Here is a 15099-nt window from a genome sequence, read left to right on the forward strand (position 1 = left end):
GTTATATTTACAGTATTATATGTTATATTTACAGTATTATATGTTATATTTTATATGTTATATTTACAGTATTATATGTTATATTTACAGTATTATATGTTTTATTTTATATGTTATATTTACAGTATTATATGTTATATTTACAGTATTATATGTTATATTTACAGTATTATATGTTATATTTTATATGTTATATTTACAGTATTATATGTTATATTTTATATGTTATATTTACAGTATTATATGTTATATATACAGTATTATATGTTATATTTACAGTATTATATGTTATATTTTATATGTTATATTTACAGTATTATATGTTATATATACAGTATTATGTGTTATATTTACAGTATTATATGTTATATTTTATGTTATATTTTATATGTTATATTTTATATGTTATATTTACAGTATTAAATGTTATATTTACAGTATTATATGTTATATTTACAGTATTATATGTTATATTTTATATGTTATATTTACAGTATTATATGTTATATTTACAGTATTATATGTTATATTTTATATGTTATATTTACAGTATTATATGTTATATTTACAGTATTATATGTTTTATTTTATATGTTATATTTACAGTATTATATGTTATATTTACAGTATTATATGTTATATTTACAGTATTATATGTTTTATTTTATATGTTATATTTACAGTATTATATGTTATATTTACAGTATTATATGTTATATTTTATATGTTATATTTACAGTATTATATGTTATATTTACAGTATTATATGTTATATTTACAGTATTATATGTTATATTTACAGTATTATATGTTTTATTTTATATGTTATATTTACAGTATTATATGTTATATTTACAGTATTATATGTTATATTTTATATGTTATATTTACAGTATTATATGTTATATTTACAGTATTATATGTTATATTTTATATGTTATATTTACAGTATTATATGTTATATTTACAGTATTATATGTTATATTTTATATGTTATATTTACAGTATTCCGGGCTCGGCCGTCTGTGCTTTCTTCATGGACGACATCGAGAATGTTTTTAATGGAAAGTTTAAAGAACAGAAAACCACCGACTCGTCCTGGACCGCAGTCCCTGAAAGTCAGGTCCCGAAACCCAGGTGAGACCAGACCCGGACCAGACCCGGACTAGACCCGGACCAGACCCGGACCAGACCCGGACCAGACCCAGACAAGACCCGGACCAGACCCGGACCAGACCCGGACCAGACCCGGACCAGACCCGGACCAGACCCGGACTAGACCCGGACCAGACCCGGACCAGACCCAGACAAGACCCGGACCAGACCCGGACCAGACCCGGACCAGACCAGGACCAGACCAGGACCAGGCACCTTTTTGGAAGTCTACAAATGGCACCAACAACATTGTTATCGAACAGAGATTTTTAGAAACGATCTCTGATCTGAGACTGTCTAGTTTAGTCCTGGTTTAGTCCTGGTTTAGTCCTGGTTTAGATCTGGTTTAGTCCTGGTTTAGACCTGGTTTAGTCCTGGTTTAGTCCTGGTTTAGTCCTGGTTTAGTCCTGGTTTAGTCCTGGTTTGGTCCTGGTTTAGTCCTGGTTTAGTCCTGGTTTAGTCCTGGTTTAGTTCTGGTTTAGTCCTGGTTTAGTCCTGGTTTAGACCTGGTTTAGTCCTGGTTTAGTCCTGGTTTAGTCCTGGTTTAGTCCTGGTTTGGTCCTGGTTTAGTCCTGGTTTAGTCCTGGTTTAGTCCTGGTTTAGTTCTGGTTTAGTCCTGGTTTAGTCCTGGTTTAGACCTGGTTTAGTCCTGGTTTAGTCCTGGTTTAGTCCTGGTTTAGTCCTGGTTTAGTCCTGGTTTGGTCCTGGTTTAGTCCTGGTTCAGTCCTGGTTTAGTCCTGGTTTAGTTCTGTTTTAGTCCTGGTTTAGTCCTGGTTTAGACCTGGTTTAGTCCTGGTTTAGTCCTGGTTTAGTCCTGGTTTAGACCTGGTTTAGTCCTGGTTTAGACCTGGTTTAGTCCTGGTTTAGTCCTGGTTTAGACCTGGTTTAGTCCTGGTTTAGTCCTGGTTTAGTCCTGGTTTAGACCTGGTTTAGTCCTGGTTTAGTCCTGGTTTAGTCCTGGTTTAGTTCTGTTTTAGTCCTGGTTTAGTCCTGGTTTAGTCCTGGTTTAGACCTGGTTTAGTCCTGGTTTAGTCCTGGTTTAGTCCTGGTTTGGTCCTGGTTTAGTCCTGGTTTAGTCCTGGTTTGGTCCTGGTTTGGTCCTGGTTTAGTCCTGGTTTAGTCCTGGTTTAGTTCTGTTTTAGTCCTGGTTTAGTCCTGGTTTAGTTCTGTTTTAGTCCTGGTTTAGTCCTGGTTTAGTTCTGTTTTAGTCCTGGTTTAGTCCTGGTTTAGTCCTGGTTTAGACCTGGTTTAGTCCTGGTTTAGACCTGGTTTAGACCTGGTTTAGTCCTGGTTTAGTCCTGGTTTAGACCTGGTTTAGTCCTGGTTTAGTCCTGGTTTAGTCCTGGTTTGGTCCTGGTTTAGTCCTGGTTTAGTCCTGGTTTAGTTCTGTTTTAGTCCTGGTTTAGTCCTGGTTTAGTCCTGGTTTAGTCCTGGTTTGGTCCTGGTTTAGTCCTGGTTCAGTCCTGGTTCAGTCCTGGTTTAGTTCTGTTTTAGTCCTGGTTTAGTCCTGGTTTAGACCTGGTTTAGTCCTGGTTTAGTCCTGGTTTAGTCCTGGTTTAGACCTGGTTTAGTCCTGGTTTAGTCCTGGTTTAGTCCTGGTTTGCTCCTGGTTTAGTCCTGGTTTAGTCCTGGTTTAGTTCTGTTTTAGTCCTGGTTTAGTTCTGTTTTAGTCCTGGTTTAGTCCTGGTTTAGACCTGGTTTAGTCCTGGTTTTACCTGGTTTAGTCCTGGTTTTACCTGGTTTAGTCCTGGTTTAGTCCTGGTTTAGTCCTGGTTTAGTCCTGGTTTAGTCCTGGTTTGGTCCTGGTTTAGTCCTGGTTTAGACCTGGTTTAGTCCTGGTTTAGACCTGGTTTAGTCCTGGTTTTACCTGGTTTAGTCCTGGTTTAGTCCTGGTTTAGTCCTGGTTTAGTCCTGGTTTAGTCCTGGTTTAGTCCTGGTTTAGTCCTGGTTTAGTCCTGGTTCAGACCTGGTTCAGACCTGGTTCTGTCTTTCAGACCGGGCTCGTGTGCTGGAGACCCTCCGGCTCAGGACTTGGACTCGTCGGTCCAGTTCCCTGACCAGGTCCTGAGCTTCAGTAAGAGTTTTCCTTTGATGGACCCGAGTGTTTGGTCCATCCTGAGGCGTCCGGTCTTCACCAGGACCAGCTCCAGGTCCAGACTCTCGGCTCTGACCGTGGACTCGGCGGCCGGACCTCACCGGGACCAGACCGTCCTGTTCCTCGGGTCTGAGGACGGGAAAGTCCTCAAAGTCCTGCTCAAGTCCCAGAGCAACCAGAGCCTCAGTCCCGTCCTGCTGGAGGAGATCCTGGTCTACAACCCACTGAGGTGCGGGAGGGCATCTGAGACAGGGGGAGGGGCATCTGAGACAGGGGGAGGGGCATCTGAGACAGGGGGAGGGGCATCTGACACAGAGGGAGGGGCATCTGACACAGAGGGAGGGGCATCTGACACAGAGGGAGGGGCATCTGACACAGGGAGGGGCATCTGACACAGAGGGAGGGGCATCTGACACACAGGGAGGGGCATCTGACACAGAGGGAGGGGCATCTGACACAGAGGGAGGGGCATCTGACACAGAGGGAGGGGCATCTGACACAGAGGGAGGGGCATCTGACACAGAGGGAGGGGCATCTGACACAGAGGGAGGGGCATCTGACACAGAGGGAGGGGCATCTGACACAGGGAGGGGCATCTGACACAGAGGGAGGGGCATCTGACACAGAGGGAGGGGCATCTGACACAGAGGGAGGGGCATCTGACACAGAGGGAGGGGCATCTGACACAGAGGGAGGGGCATCTGACACAGGGAGGGGCATCTGACACAGAGGGAGGGGCATCTGACACAGGGGCCCGCTCTCACTCTCTCTCTCAGGTGTGGTGTGGGTCTCCATGGCGACAGGAGAGTCGTGGCTCTGGATTTGGATCGAGAGAATCGTGGTTTGTTTGTGGCGTTCAGGAGCTGCGTGATCCGAGTCGCCGTGAGTCGCTGTGAAACGCACCGGGACTGTCAGAGGTACTTACGCTTTACACCGCTACACCGCTACACCGGAGCGCTACACCGCTACACCGGAGCGCTACACCGGAGCGCTACACCGGAGCGCTACACCGCTACACCGGAGCTTTACACCGCTACACCGCTACACCGCTACACCGGAGCGCTACACCGCTACACCGGAGCGCTACACCGCTACACCGGAGCGCTACACCGGAGCGCTACACCGCTACACCGGAGCTTTACACCGCTACACCGCTACACCGGAGCTTTACACCGCTACACCGCTACACCGCTACACCGGAGCACCGGAGCTTTACACCGCTACACCGCTACACCGGAGCTTTACACCGCTACACCGCTACACCGGAGCTTTACACCGCTACACCGCTACACCGGAGCTTTACACCGATACACCGGAGCTTTACACCGCTACACCGCTACACCGGAGCTTTACACCGCTACACCGCTACACAGCTACACCGCTACACCGGAGCTTTACACCGCTACACCGGAGCTTTACACCGCTACACCGCTACACCGGAGCTTTACACAGCTACACCGCTACACCGGAGCTTTACACCGCTACACCGGAGCTTTACACCGCTACACCGGAGCTTTACACCGCTACACCGGAGCTTTACACCGCTACACCGGAGCTTTACACCGCTACACCGCTACACCGGAGCTTTACACCGCTACACCGCTACACGATACACAGCTACACCGCTACACCGGAGCTTTACACCGCTACACCGGAGCTTTACACCGCTACACCGGAGCTTTACACCGCTACACCGGAGATTTACACCGCTACACCGGAGCTTTACACAGCTACACCGCTACACCGGAGCTTTACACCGCTACACCGGAGCTTTACACCGCTACACCGCTACACCGGAGCTTTACACCGCTACACCGGAGCTTTACACCGCTACACCGCTACACCGGAGCTTTACACCGCTACACCGGAGCTTTACACCGCTACACCGCTACACCGGAGCTTTACACCGCTTTACGGTTGTTGTGTGTCTCAGGTCGTGTTTGGCATCTCGGGATCCGTATTGTATCTGGCTCCGGACCGGAACCTGTGAGAACTTCTCCCCAGGATTCAAGTACGACTAAACCAGGACTAAACCAGGACTAAACCAGGACTAAACCAGGACTAAACCAGGACTAAACCAGGACTAAACCAGGACTAAACCATGTCAAAACCAGGACTAAACCAGGACTAAACCAGGATTAATCCAGGACTGAACCAGGACTAAACCAGGACTAAACCAGGACTAAACCAGGACTAAACCAGGTCTAAACCAGGACTAAACCAGGACTAACCTATGTCTAAACCAGGACTAAACCAGGACTAAACCAGGATTAATACAGGTCTAAACCAGGACTAAACCAGGATTAATCCAGGATTAATCCAGGACTAAACCAGGACTAAACCAGGACTAAACCATGTCAAAACCAGGACTAAACCAGGACTAAATCAGGACTAAACCAGGACTAAACCAGGACTAAACCAGGACTAAACCAGGACTAAACCAGGACTAAACCAGGACTAAACCAGGATTAATCCAGGACTGAACCAGGACTAAACCAGGACTAAACCAGGACTAAACCAGGACTAAACCAGGATTAATCCAGGACTAAACCAGGACTAAACCAGGACTAAACCAGGATTAATCCAGGACTAAACCAGGACTAAACCAGGACTAAACCAGGTCTAAACCAGGACTAAACCAGGATTAATCCAGGACTAAACCAGGACTAAACCAGGACTAAACCAGGTCTAAACCAGGACTAAACCAGGATTAATCCAGGACTAAACCAGGACTAAACCAGGACTAAACCAGGACTAAACCAGGATTAATCCAGGACTAAACCAGGATTAATCCAGGACTAAACCAGGACTAAACCAGGACTAAACCAGGATTAATCCAGGATTAATCCAGGATTAATACAGGACTAAACCAGGACTAAACCAGGTCTAAACCAGGTCTAAACCAGGTCTAAACCAGGACTAAACCAGGACTAAACCAGGATTAATCCAGGACTGAATCAGGACTAAACCAGGACTAAACCAGGATTAATCCAGAACTAAACCAGGACTAAACCAGGACTAAACCAGTACTAAACCAGGTCTAAACCAGGACTAATCCAGGACTAAACCAGGACTAAACCAGGACTAAACCAGGACTAAACCAGGTCCAAACCAGGACTAAACCAGGATTATTCCAGGACTAAACCAGGACTAAACCAGGACTAAACCAGGTCTAAACCAGGTCTAAACCAGGACTGAACCAGGACTAAACCAGGACTAAACCAGGACTAAACCAGGTCTAAACCAGGACTAAACCAGGATTAATCCAGGACTGAACCAGGACTAAACCAGGACTAAACCAGGACTAAACCAGGATTAATCCAGGACTAAACCAGGACTAAACCAGGACTAAACCAGGTCTAAACCAGGACTAAACCAGGATTAATCCAGGACTAAACCAGGACTAAACCAGGACTAAACCAGGACTAAACCAGGATTAATCCAGGACTAAACCAGGACTAAACCAGGACTAAACCAGGTCTAAACCATGACTAAACCAGGATTAATCCAGGACTAAACTAGGTCTAAACCAGGACTAAACCAGGATTAATCCAGGACTAAACCAGGACTAAACCAGGACTAAACCAGGATTAATCCAGGATTAATCCAGGATTAATACAGGACTAAACCAGGACTAAACCAGGTCTAAACCAGGACTAAACCAGGATTAATCCAGGACTGAACCAGGACTAAACCAGGACTAAACCAGGATTAATCCAGGACTGAACCAGGACTAAACCAGGACTAAACCAGGATTAATCCAGAACTAAACCAGGACTAAACCAGGACTAAACCAGGACTAAACCAGGTCTAAACCAGGACTAAACCAGGATTAATCAAGGACTAAACCAGGACTAAACCAGGACTAAACCAGGTCCAAACCAGGACTAAACCAGGATTATTCCAGGACTAAACCAGGACTAAACCAGGACTAAACCAGGTCTAAACCAGGACTAAACCAGGATTAATCCAGGACTAAACCAGGACTAAACCAGGACTAAACCAGGACTAAACCAGGACTAAACCAGGACTAAACCAGGATTAATCAAGGACTGAACCAGGACTAAACCAGGACTAAACCAGGACTAAACCAGGACTAAAGTAGGACTAAACCAGGACTAAACCAGGACTAAACCAGGACTAAACCAGGACTAAACCAGGTCTAAACCAGGACTAAACCAGGATTAATCCAGGATTAATCCAGGACTAAACCAGGACTAAACCAGGACTAAACCAGGACTAAACCATGTCTAAACCAGGACTAAACCAGGACTAAACCAGGACTAAACCAGGACTAAACCAGGTCTAAACCAGGACTAAACCAGGACTAACCTATGTCTAAACCAGGACTAATCCAGGACTAATCCAGGACTAATCCAGGACTGAACCGGGACTAAACCAGGACTAACCTATGTCTAAACCAGGACTAAACCAGGACTAAACCAGGACTAAACCAGGTCTAAACCAGGTCTAAACCAGGATTAATCCATGATTAATCCAGGACTAAACCAGGACTAAACAGGACTAAACCAGGACTAAACCAGGACTAAACCAGGTCTAAACCAGGTCTAAACCAGGACTAAACCAGGTCTAAACCAGGACTAAACCAGGACTAAACCAGGACTAAACCAGGACTAAACTATGTCTAAACCAGGACTAAACCAGGACTAAACCAGGTCTAAACCAGGACTAAACTATGTCTAAAGCAGGTCTAAAGCAGGTCTAACTGAGGTCTGGTTTCAGAGCGGGCTTTGAGCAGGACCTGGATGGAGACTCGTCTCTCTCAGACCCGTGTCATGGTGAGGCTGAGCTGAGTTTCTCCACTTCTGGTTTTTCAGATCCTTTTAAATGATGTTATTCAATGTTTGGTTTCTTCAGGAAACATCATGGCGACGGCGAGGAACCTCGACTCGGACTCGGCCTACGGTACGAGACTTTAGCTCTTCTGTCCTTAAAGAGGGTGAGAGCAGAACCAGTTCCAGGTCCTGGTCCTGGTCCTGAGGACCCATTCATCAGTGTCTCTGGATTAAACCTCAGGAGCGATGTCTGTATCATCTCCAGATCTGATGTCCCTCAAGAGTCCATTCTTGTTCTGACGTTCTCTCTGATGTTCTGACGTTCTCTCTGATGTTCTGACGTTCTCTCTGATGTTCTGACGTTCTCTGATGTTCTGACGTTCTCTCTGATGTTCTGACGTTCTCTGATGTTCTGACGTTCTCTCTGATGTTCTGACGTTCTCTCTGATGTTCTGACGTTCTCTCTGATGTTCTGACGTTCTCTGATGTTCTGACGTTCTCTCTGATGTTCTGATGTTCTGACGTTCTCTGATGTTCTGATGTTCTGACGTTCTCTCTGATGTTCTGACGTTCTCTCTGATGTTCTGATGTTCTGACGTTCTCTGATGTTCTGATGTTCTGACGTTCTCTCTGGTGTTCTGACATTCTCTCTGATGTTCTGACGTTCTCTCTTATGTTCTGACGTTCTCTCTGATGTTCTGATATTCTGACGTTCTCTCTGGTGTTCTGACATTCTCTCTGATGTTGACGTTCTCTCTGATGTTCTGACATTCTCTCTGATGTTGACGTTCTCTCTGGTGTTCTGACGTTCTCTCTGATGTTCTGACATTCTCTCTGATGTTGACGTTCTCTCTGGTGTTCTGACGTTCTCTGATGTTCTGACGTTCTCTCTGATGTTGACGTTCTCTCTGATGTTCTGACATTCTCTCTGACGTTCTTCTGTCCCTCAGGAGTGGGTTCTTCTCTCTCGGACTCTCACGTTCACTACACTCTTCTTCTCGCATGTGTTCTTGTCGCTTTCTCGTTGGGAGCCATTTTGTCTGGTTTCCTTTTTTCCTGTTACTGCCGAGGCCCCGCCCACCGAGCCGCGCCATTGGCCAAAGACCCGGAAGCGTTGTTACCTCACACTCTTTCTCTGCGCTCATTGGCCAAACTCAACGGACTCCTGGAGCACTCCAGCAAGGTCAGAGTAAACCAGGACTAAACCAGGACTAAACCAGGACTAAACCAGGGCTAAACCAGGGCTAAACCAGGACTAAACCAGGACTAAACCCGGGCTAAACCCGGGCTAAACCAGGACTAAACCAGGACTAAACCAGGGCTAAACCAGGGCTAAACCAGGACTAAACCAGGACTAAACCCGGGCTAAACCCGGGCTAAACCAGGACTAAACCAGGACTAAACCAGGGCTAAACCAGGTCTAAACCAGGACTAAACCAGGACTAAACCAGGACTAAACCAGGTCTAAACCAGGACTAAACCAGGGCTAAACCAGGTCTAAACCAGGGCTAAACCAGGTCTAAACCAGGACTAAACCAGGTCTAAACCAGGACTAAACCAGGGCTAAACCAGGGCTGAACCAAGACTAAACCAAGACTAAACCAAGACTAAACCAAGACTAAACCAAGACTAAACCAGGTCTAAACCAGGTCTAAACCAGGACTAAACCAGGTCTAAACCAGGTCTAAACTAGGACTAAACCAGGTCTAAACTAGGACTAAACCAGGACTAAACCCTCTTGTTGCAGGAGAGGTTGGATGTGTCCAGACTCTATAGTTCTCTGGTGAACAGTTCAGAGCCTCAGCTGAACCTGGAGCCGCCTGTGGGAGGAGCCGCCGAGCTCCGCCTCTCTCAGGTAAAACACACACACCTGAGAATCAGGTCCAGGTCCTTCAGAGGAGACTCATGGTCCTCATGTCCTCATAGTCCTCATGTCCTCATGGTTCTCATGGTCCTCATGGTTCTTATGGTTCTCAGTTCTCATGGTCCTCATGGTCCTCATTAGGGATTTGTACCGTTCCGCAGGACCGGATCTGGACTTGTAAAAACTTTTCGCTTCAGGTCCAAAAAAACGAAACCCGGTGATTCGGTTCTGGACTCATTACAAATCTACCACTCACATTCTATATCCTTTACGTTCTAGAATCTAAACCATCCTAAACATTCCATAAATCGCCAAATTCGCGCTAGAAAAGACGTAAGCTCTGACATCGCTGTCAATGGCGCGCCCGGAGCATCCCGCGCGGCAGAAGTTGAAGCCGGTGCAATGAGTTTAAAGGCGAGAGACAGAACATTCTGGAAGATCTCTGGCTTCATTGAAGCGTTTGAAGCCGCCGCGTGCGTCGCCGCTTGTGCCGCTCCGTGAGTTACTTTAAGACCTTAAAGGAGCGGGTTGTGCTCTGGTTTGGGTGTAAATATAGTAACTTCTCGCTCAGGTCAGTGAGGCTGGTTTAATGTCACAAGTTGTCACTTTATTTCTTGAACAGAGTTGGTTACTGTTGGCCGTAACCATGGTGATGGAACAGGAACATCAGAAACCACCTGGTCTCCAGAGTCACTCTTAGCTCCGCCCCAGAGACCGCGCACGCGCACTAGAGACGCTACAATATGAATAAAATAACTGTTATGTTGTGGTGTAGCATTTATTTCAGTGGGTTAATGTGCAATATACATATTTATACATCTAAGTAAATACTAAGTCAAAGTAATATTGTTTAATTGCTGGATTCATTCATTGGAGCTTATATTTAGTAATAGTATTTGTATTCTACAGTTGTTAAATATGGTCTTGTGTTTAATGCTGTTAATATGATGTATTGTGTGTAGTGTCAAATATTTTCATATTCTATTTTTGATACTGATAAAGTTGATTGATTTATAGTGGTTCTAGTTGACTGTTATGAGAGTTTTTGAAGGTTTTTACATGACTTTGATGCCAATGGATCTGCAAAATTAAAGAGTGGAAATATTATCTAAAGCATTAAACTTCAAGTGTGGGAACAGCCCAGTCAAACCAGTAACACACTTACACACACAGTGTCACACTTACACACACAGTGTCACACTTACACACACAGTAACACACTTACACACACAGTAACACACTTACACACACAGTAACACACTTACACACACAGTATCACACTTACACACACAGTAACACACTTACACACACAGTAACACACTTACACACACAGTAACACACAGTATCACACTTACACACACAGTAACACACTTACACACACAGTATCACACTTACACACACAGTATCACACTTACACACACAGTAACACACTTACACACACAGTATCACACTTACACACACAGTAACACACTTACACACACAGTAACACACTTACACACACAGTAACACACTTACACACACAGTAACACACTTACACACACAGTAACACACTTACACACACAGTGTCACACTTACACACACAGTAACACACTTACACACACAGTAACACACTTACACACACAGTAACACACTTACACACACAGTCACACACTTACACACACAGTAACACACTTACACACACAGTAACACACTTACACACACAGTAACACACTTACACACACAGTATCACACTTACACACACAGTATCACACTTACACACACAGTAACACACTTACACACACAGTAACACACTTACACACACAGTAACACACTTACACACACAGTAACACACTTACACACACAGTAACACACTTACACACACAGTATCACACTTACACACACAGTAACACACTTACACACACAGTAACACACTTACACACACAGTATCACACTTACACACACAGTATCACACTTACACACACAGTAACACACTTACACACACAGTAACACACTTACACACACAGTAACACACTTACACACACAGTAACACACTTACACACACAGTAACACACTTACACACACAGTAACACACTTACACACACAGTATCACACTTACACACACAGTAACACACTTACACACACAGTAACACACTTACACACACAGTAACACACTTACACACACAGTAACACACTTACACACACAGTAACACACTTACACACACAGTAACACACTTACACACACAGTATCACACTTACACACACAGTAACACACTTACACACAGTAACACACTTACACACACAGTAACACACTTACACACACAGTATCACACTTACACACAGTAACACACTTACACACACAGTAACACACTTACACACACAGTAACACACTTACACACAGTAACACACTTACACACACAGTAACACACTTACACACACAGTATCACACTTACACACACAGTATCACACTTACACACAGTATCACACTTACACACACAGTAACACACTTACACACACAGTATCACACTTACACACACAGTAACACACTTACACACAGTAACACACTTACACACACAGTAACACACTTACACACACAGTAACACACTTACACACACAGTATCACACTTACACACACAGTATCACACTTACACACTTAAACTGAGTTTATTTCAGTGCAGTTAAGTCTTGTGTTGGACAGTCGTCCTTGTTCATGTGTCTTCAACTTAATTGAGCCAAGTGTCTCGTGTTACGCTCTTATAACATGATGAGTTCAGGTCCGGACTCATTAGTTCTGGACCTGGGTTTAGGTCTCAAATCAAATCAAATCAAATCAATTTATTTTTGTAAGGCCCAAAATCACAACAACAGTTGCCTCTGAGGGCCACAGGGAGAAATGAATCAACAATGTCTGTGGAGGCGAGGGACGATGTCCCAGGTCCTCTGTCCTTAGCTCCTCCCTCTGTCCTTAGACACATGTCCCAGGTCCTCTGTCCTTAGCTCCTCCCTCTGTCCTTAGACACATGTCCCAGGTCCTCTGTCCTTAGCTCCTCCTTCTACAAAAAAAACCTCTTTGGGACAAAAGCGTATGTCCCTGAGTTAGTTCCAGTGAAGGAGGATGTGACTCTCACAGACGTGAGGGAGACTGGAGCTGGAGCCACTCCTCAGGCAGATGAGGGACCGTCCACACAGGGCAGGGACACTTCACCAGGAGAGGGACATCTGGGTCCACAGGTCCTCAGGAGTGAGAGAAAGAAAAAGAAGGCGGTGAACAGTTTGCAAGTGGAATTAAAAATTAAATATTGTTTGATAGCATAAGTAGTCAGAAGAAGAAGAGGATAGTGCTCAAGCTGTCATACTTCCCCCAGCACAGTTACTCCTAGGGCAGAGTAGCTAAAGCTGTGGGTTTATGTTTCTGTTCCTAACTAGTCTGACCATAAGTGATTTCGAAGAGGAACGTTTTAAGTCTGGACTTAAATGAAGAGACTGTGTCAGCAGATTTAACATGGGTCGGGAGCTGATTCCATAACACAGGAGCTCTACCTCCTACAGTACTTTTAGAGACTCTTGGGACCACCAGAAGGCTCTACCTCCTACAGTACTTTTAGAGACTCTTGGGACCACCAGAAGGCTCTACCTCCTACAGTACTTTTAGAGACTCTTGGCACCACCAGAAGGCTCTACCTCCTACAGTACTTTTAGAGACTCTTGGCACCACCAGAAGGCTCTACCTCCTACAGTACTTTTAGAGACTCTTGGCACCACCAGAAGGCTCTACCTCCTACAGTACTTTTAGAGACTCTTGGCACCACCAGAAGGCTCTACCTCCTACAGTACTTTTAGAGACTCTTGGCACCACCAGAAGGCTCTACCTCCTACAGTACTTTTAGAGACTCTTGGGACCACCAGAAGGCTCTACCTCCTACTGTACTTTTAGAGACTCTTGGGACCACCAGAAGGCTCTACCTCCTACAGTACTTTTAGAGACTCTTGGCACCACCAGAAGGCCAGCATTCTGAGAGTGAAGAGCTCTGTTTGGATGATATGGTTCTATAGCATCTTTGAGGTCGGATGGGGCCATGTCATTTATGGCTTTGTAGGTCAAGAGTAGAATTTTGAATTTGATTCTAAACTGGACAGGAGCCAGTGAAGAGACTCCAGCACCGGCGTAATGTGCTCTCTTCTTTTTGTTCCTGTTAGTAATCTTGCTGCTGCATTTTGAACCAGTTGAAAGCTTTTTATGGAGCTTTTAGGACCTGCTGTGAGCAGGAGTTACAGTAGTCTAATCTAGTCGTTACAAATGCATGGATAAGTTTTTCAGCTTCACTTTTAGGCAGGATTCTTCTGATTTTGGCTCTTGTTGTGCAAATGGAAATCGGCTGTTTTACAAGCTTGATTTATATGAGCTTTAAATGAGAGCTCCTGGTCAAATAAGACTCCAAGGTTTCTTACAGTAGAACTGGAGGCTACACTGACATTGTCCAGTGTGACTATCTGCTCAGATAGAGAGTCTCGTAGATGCTTAGGACCAGCACAATGACCTCGGTTTTTTCAGGGTTAAGAAGCAGGTAGTTTAGTGTCATCCAGGTTTTTATCTCCTTCACACAAGTACTAAGTCTGTCTACTTGATCGCTCTGATCAGGTTTCATTGATAAATACAGCTGAGTGTCGTCTGCATAGCAGTGGAAGTTAATGTCATGTGACCTGATCATGTGACCTAATGGCAGCATATAAAGAGTAAACAGAATTGGACCGAGTACCGAACCCTGTGGCACACCGTAAATTACTTTAGAGCAGGTGAGGAGCTCTGGTTTACATTAACAAATTGGAACCTATCAGATAAATAGGATTTAAACCAGCTGAGGGCGGGGCCTCTGAGGGCGGGGCCTCCAACACCTACATCACATTCTAACCTCTGCAGTAGAATGTTGTGGTCGATGGTGTCAAACGCTGCGCTGAGGTCCAACAGAACCAGGACTGAGACCAGTCCATCGTCAGCGGCTAATAACAAATCATTTGTGACTTTAACCAGTGCAGTTTCAGTGCTGTGGTGGGCTCTGAACCCTGCTGTGGTGGGCTCTGGACCCTGCTGTGGTGGGCTCTGAACACTGCTGTGGTGGACTCTGAACCCTGCTGTGGTGGGCTCTGAACCCTGCTGTGGTGGGCTCTGAACCCTGCTGTGGTGGGCTCTGGACCCTGCTGTGGTGGGCTCTGAA

At 45.1% G+C, this 15099-nt stretch overlaps 1 protein-coding gene across 1 annotated transcript in view; it reads left to right on the forward strand.

Annotated features, from left to right (window-relative positions):
• LOC140362258 (semaphorin-6D-like) overlaps window positions 1–15099 on the forward strand; it is a 48090-nt gene that overhangs the window by 25554 nt on the left and 7437 nt on the right. The window contains exons 14-21 of the mRNA XM_072448361.1: window positions 1006–1137; window positions 3150–3479; window positions 4027–4167; window positions 5184–5261; window positions 7994–8049; window positions 8129–8176; window positions 8997–9229; window positions 9794–9901. Of these exons, the coding sequence (XP_072304462.1) occupies window positions 1006–1137; window positions 3150–3479; window positions 4027–4167; window positions 5184–5261; window positions 7994–8049; window positions 8129–8176; window positions 8997–9229; window positions 9794–9901 (1126 nt within the window). The remainder of the gene's footprint in view (window positions 1–1005; window positions 1138–3149; window positions 3480–4026; window positions 4168–5183; window positions 5262–7993; window positions 8050–8128; window positions 8177–8996; window positions 9230–9793; window positions 9902–15099) is intronic.

The sequence above is a fragment of the Eucyclogobius newberryi genome, unplaced genomic scaffold (genome assembly GCF_026437365.1).
Source record: "Eucyclogobius newberryi isolate DKJ021-1_F unplaced genomic scaffold, fEucNew1.0.hap1 SCAF_16, whole genome shotgun sequence".
NCBI classification, from domain to species: Eukaryota; Metazoa; Chordata; class Actinopteri; order Gobiiformes; family Gobiidae; genus Eucyclogobius; species Eucyclogobius newberryi.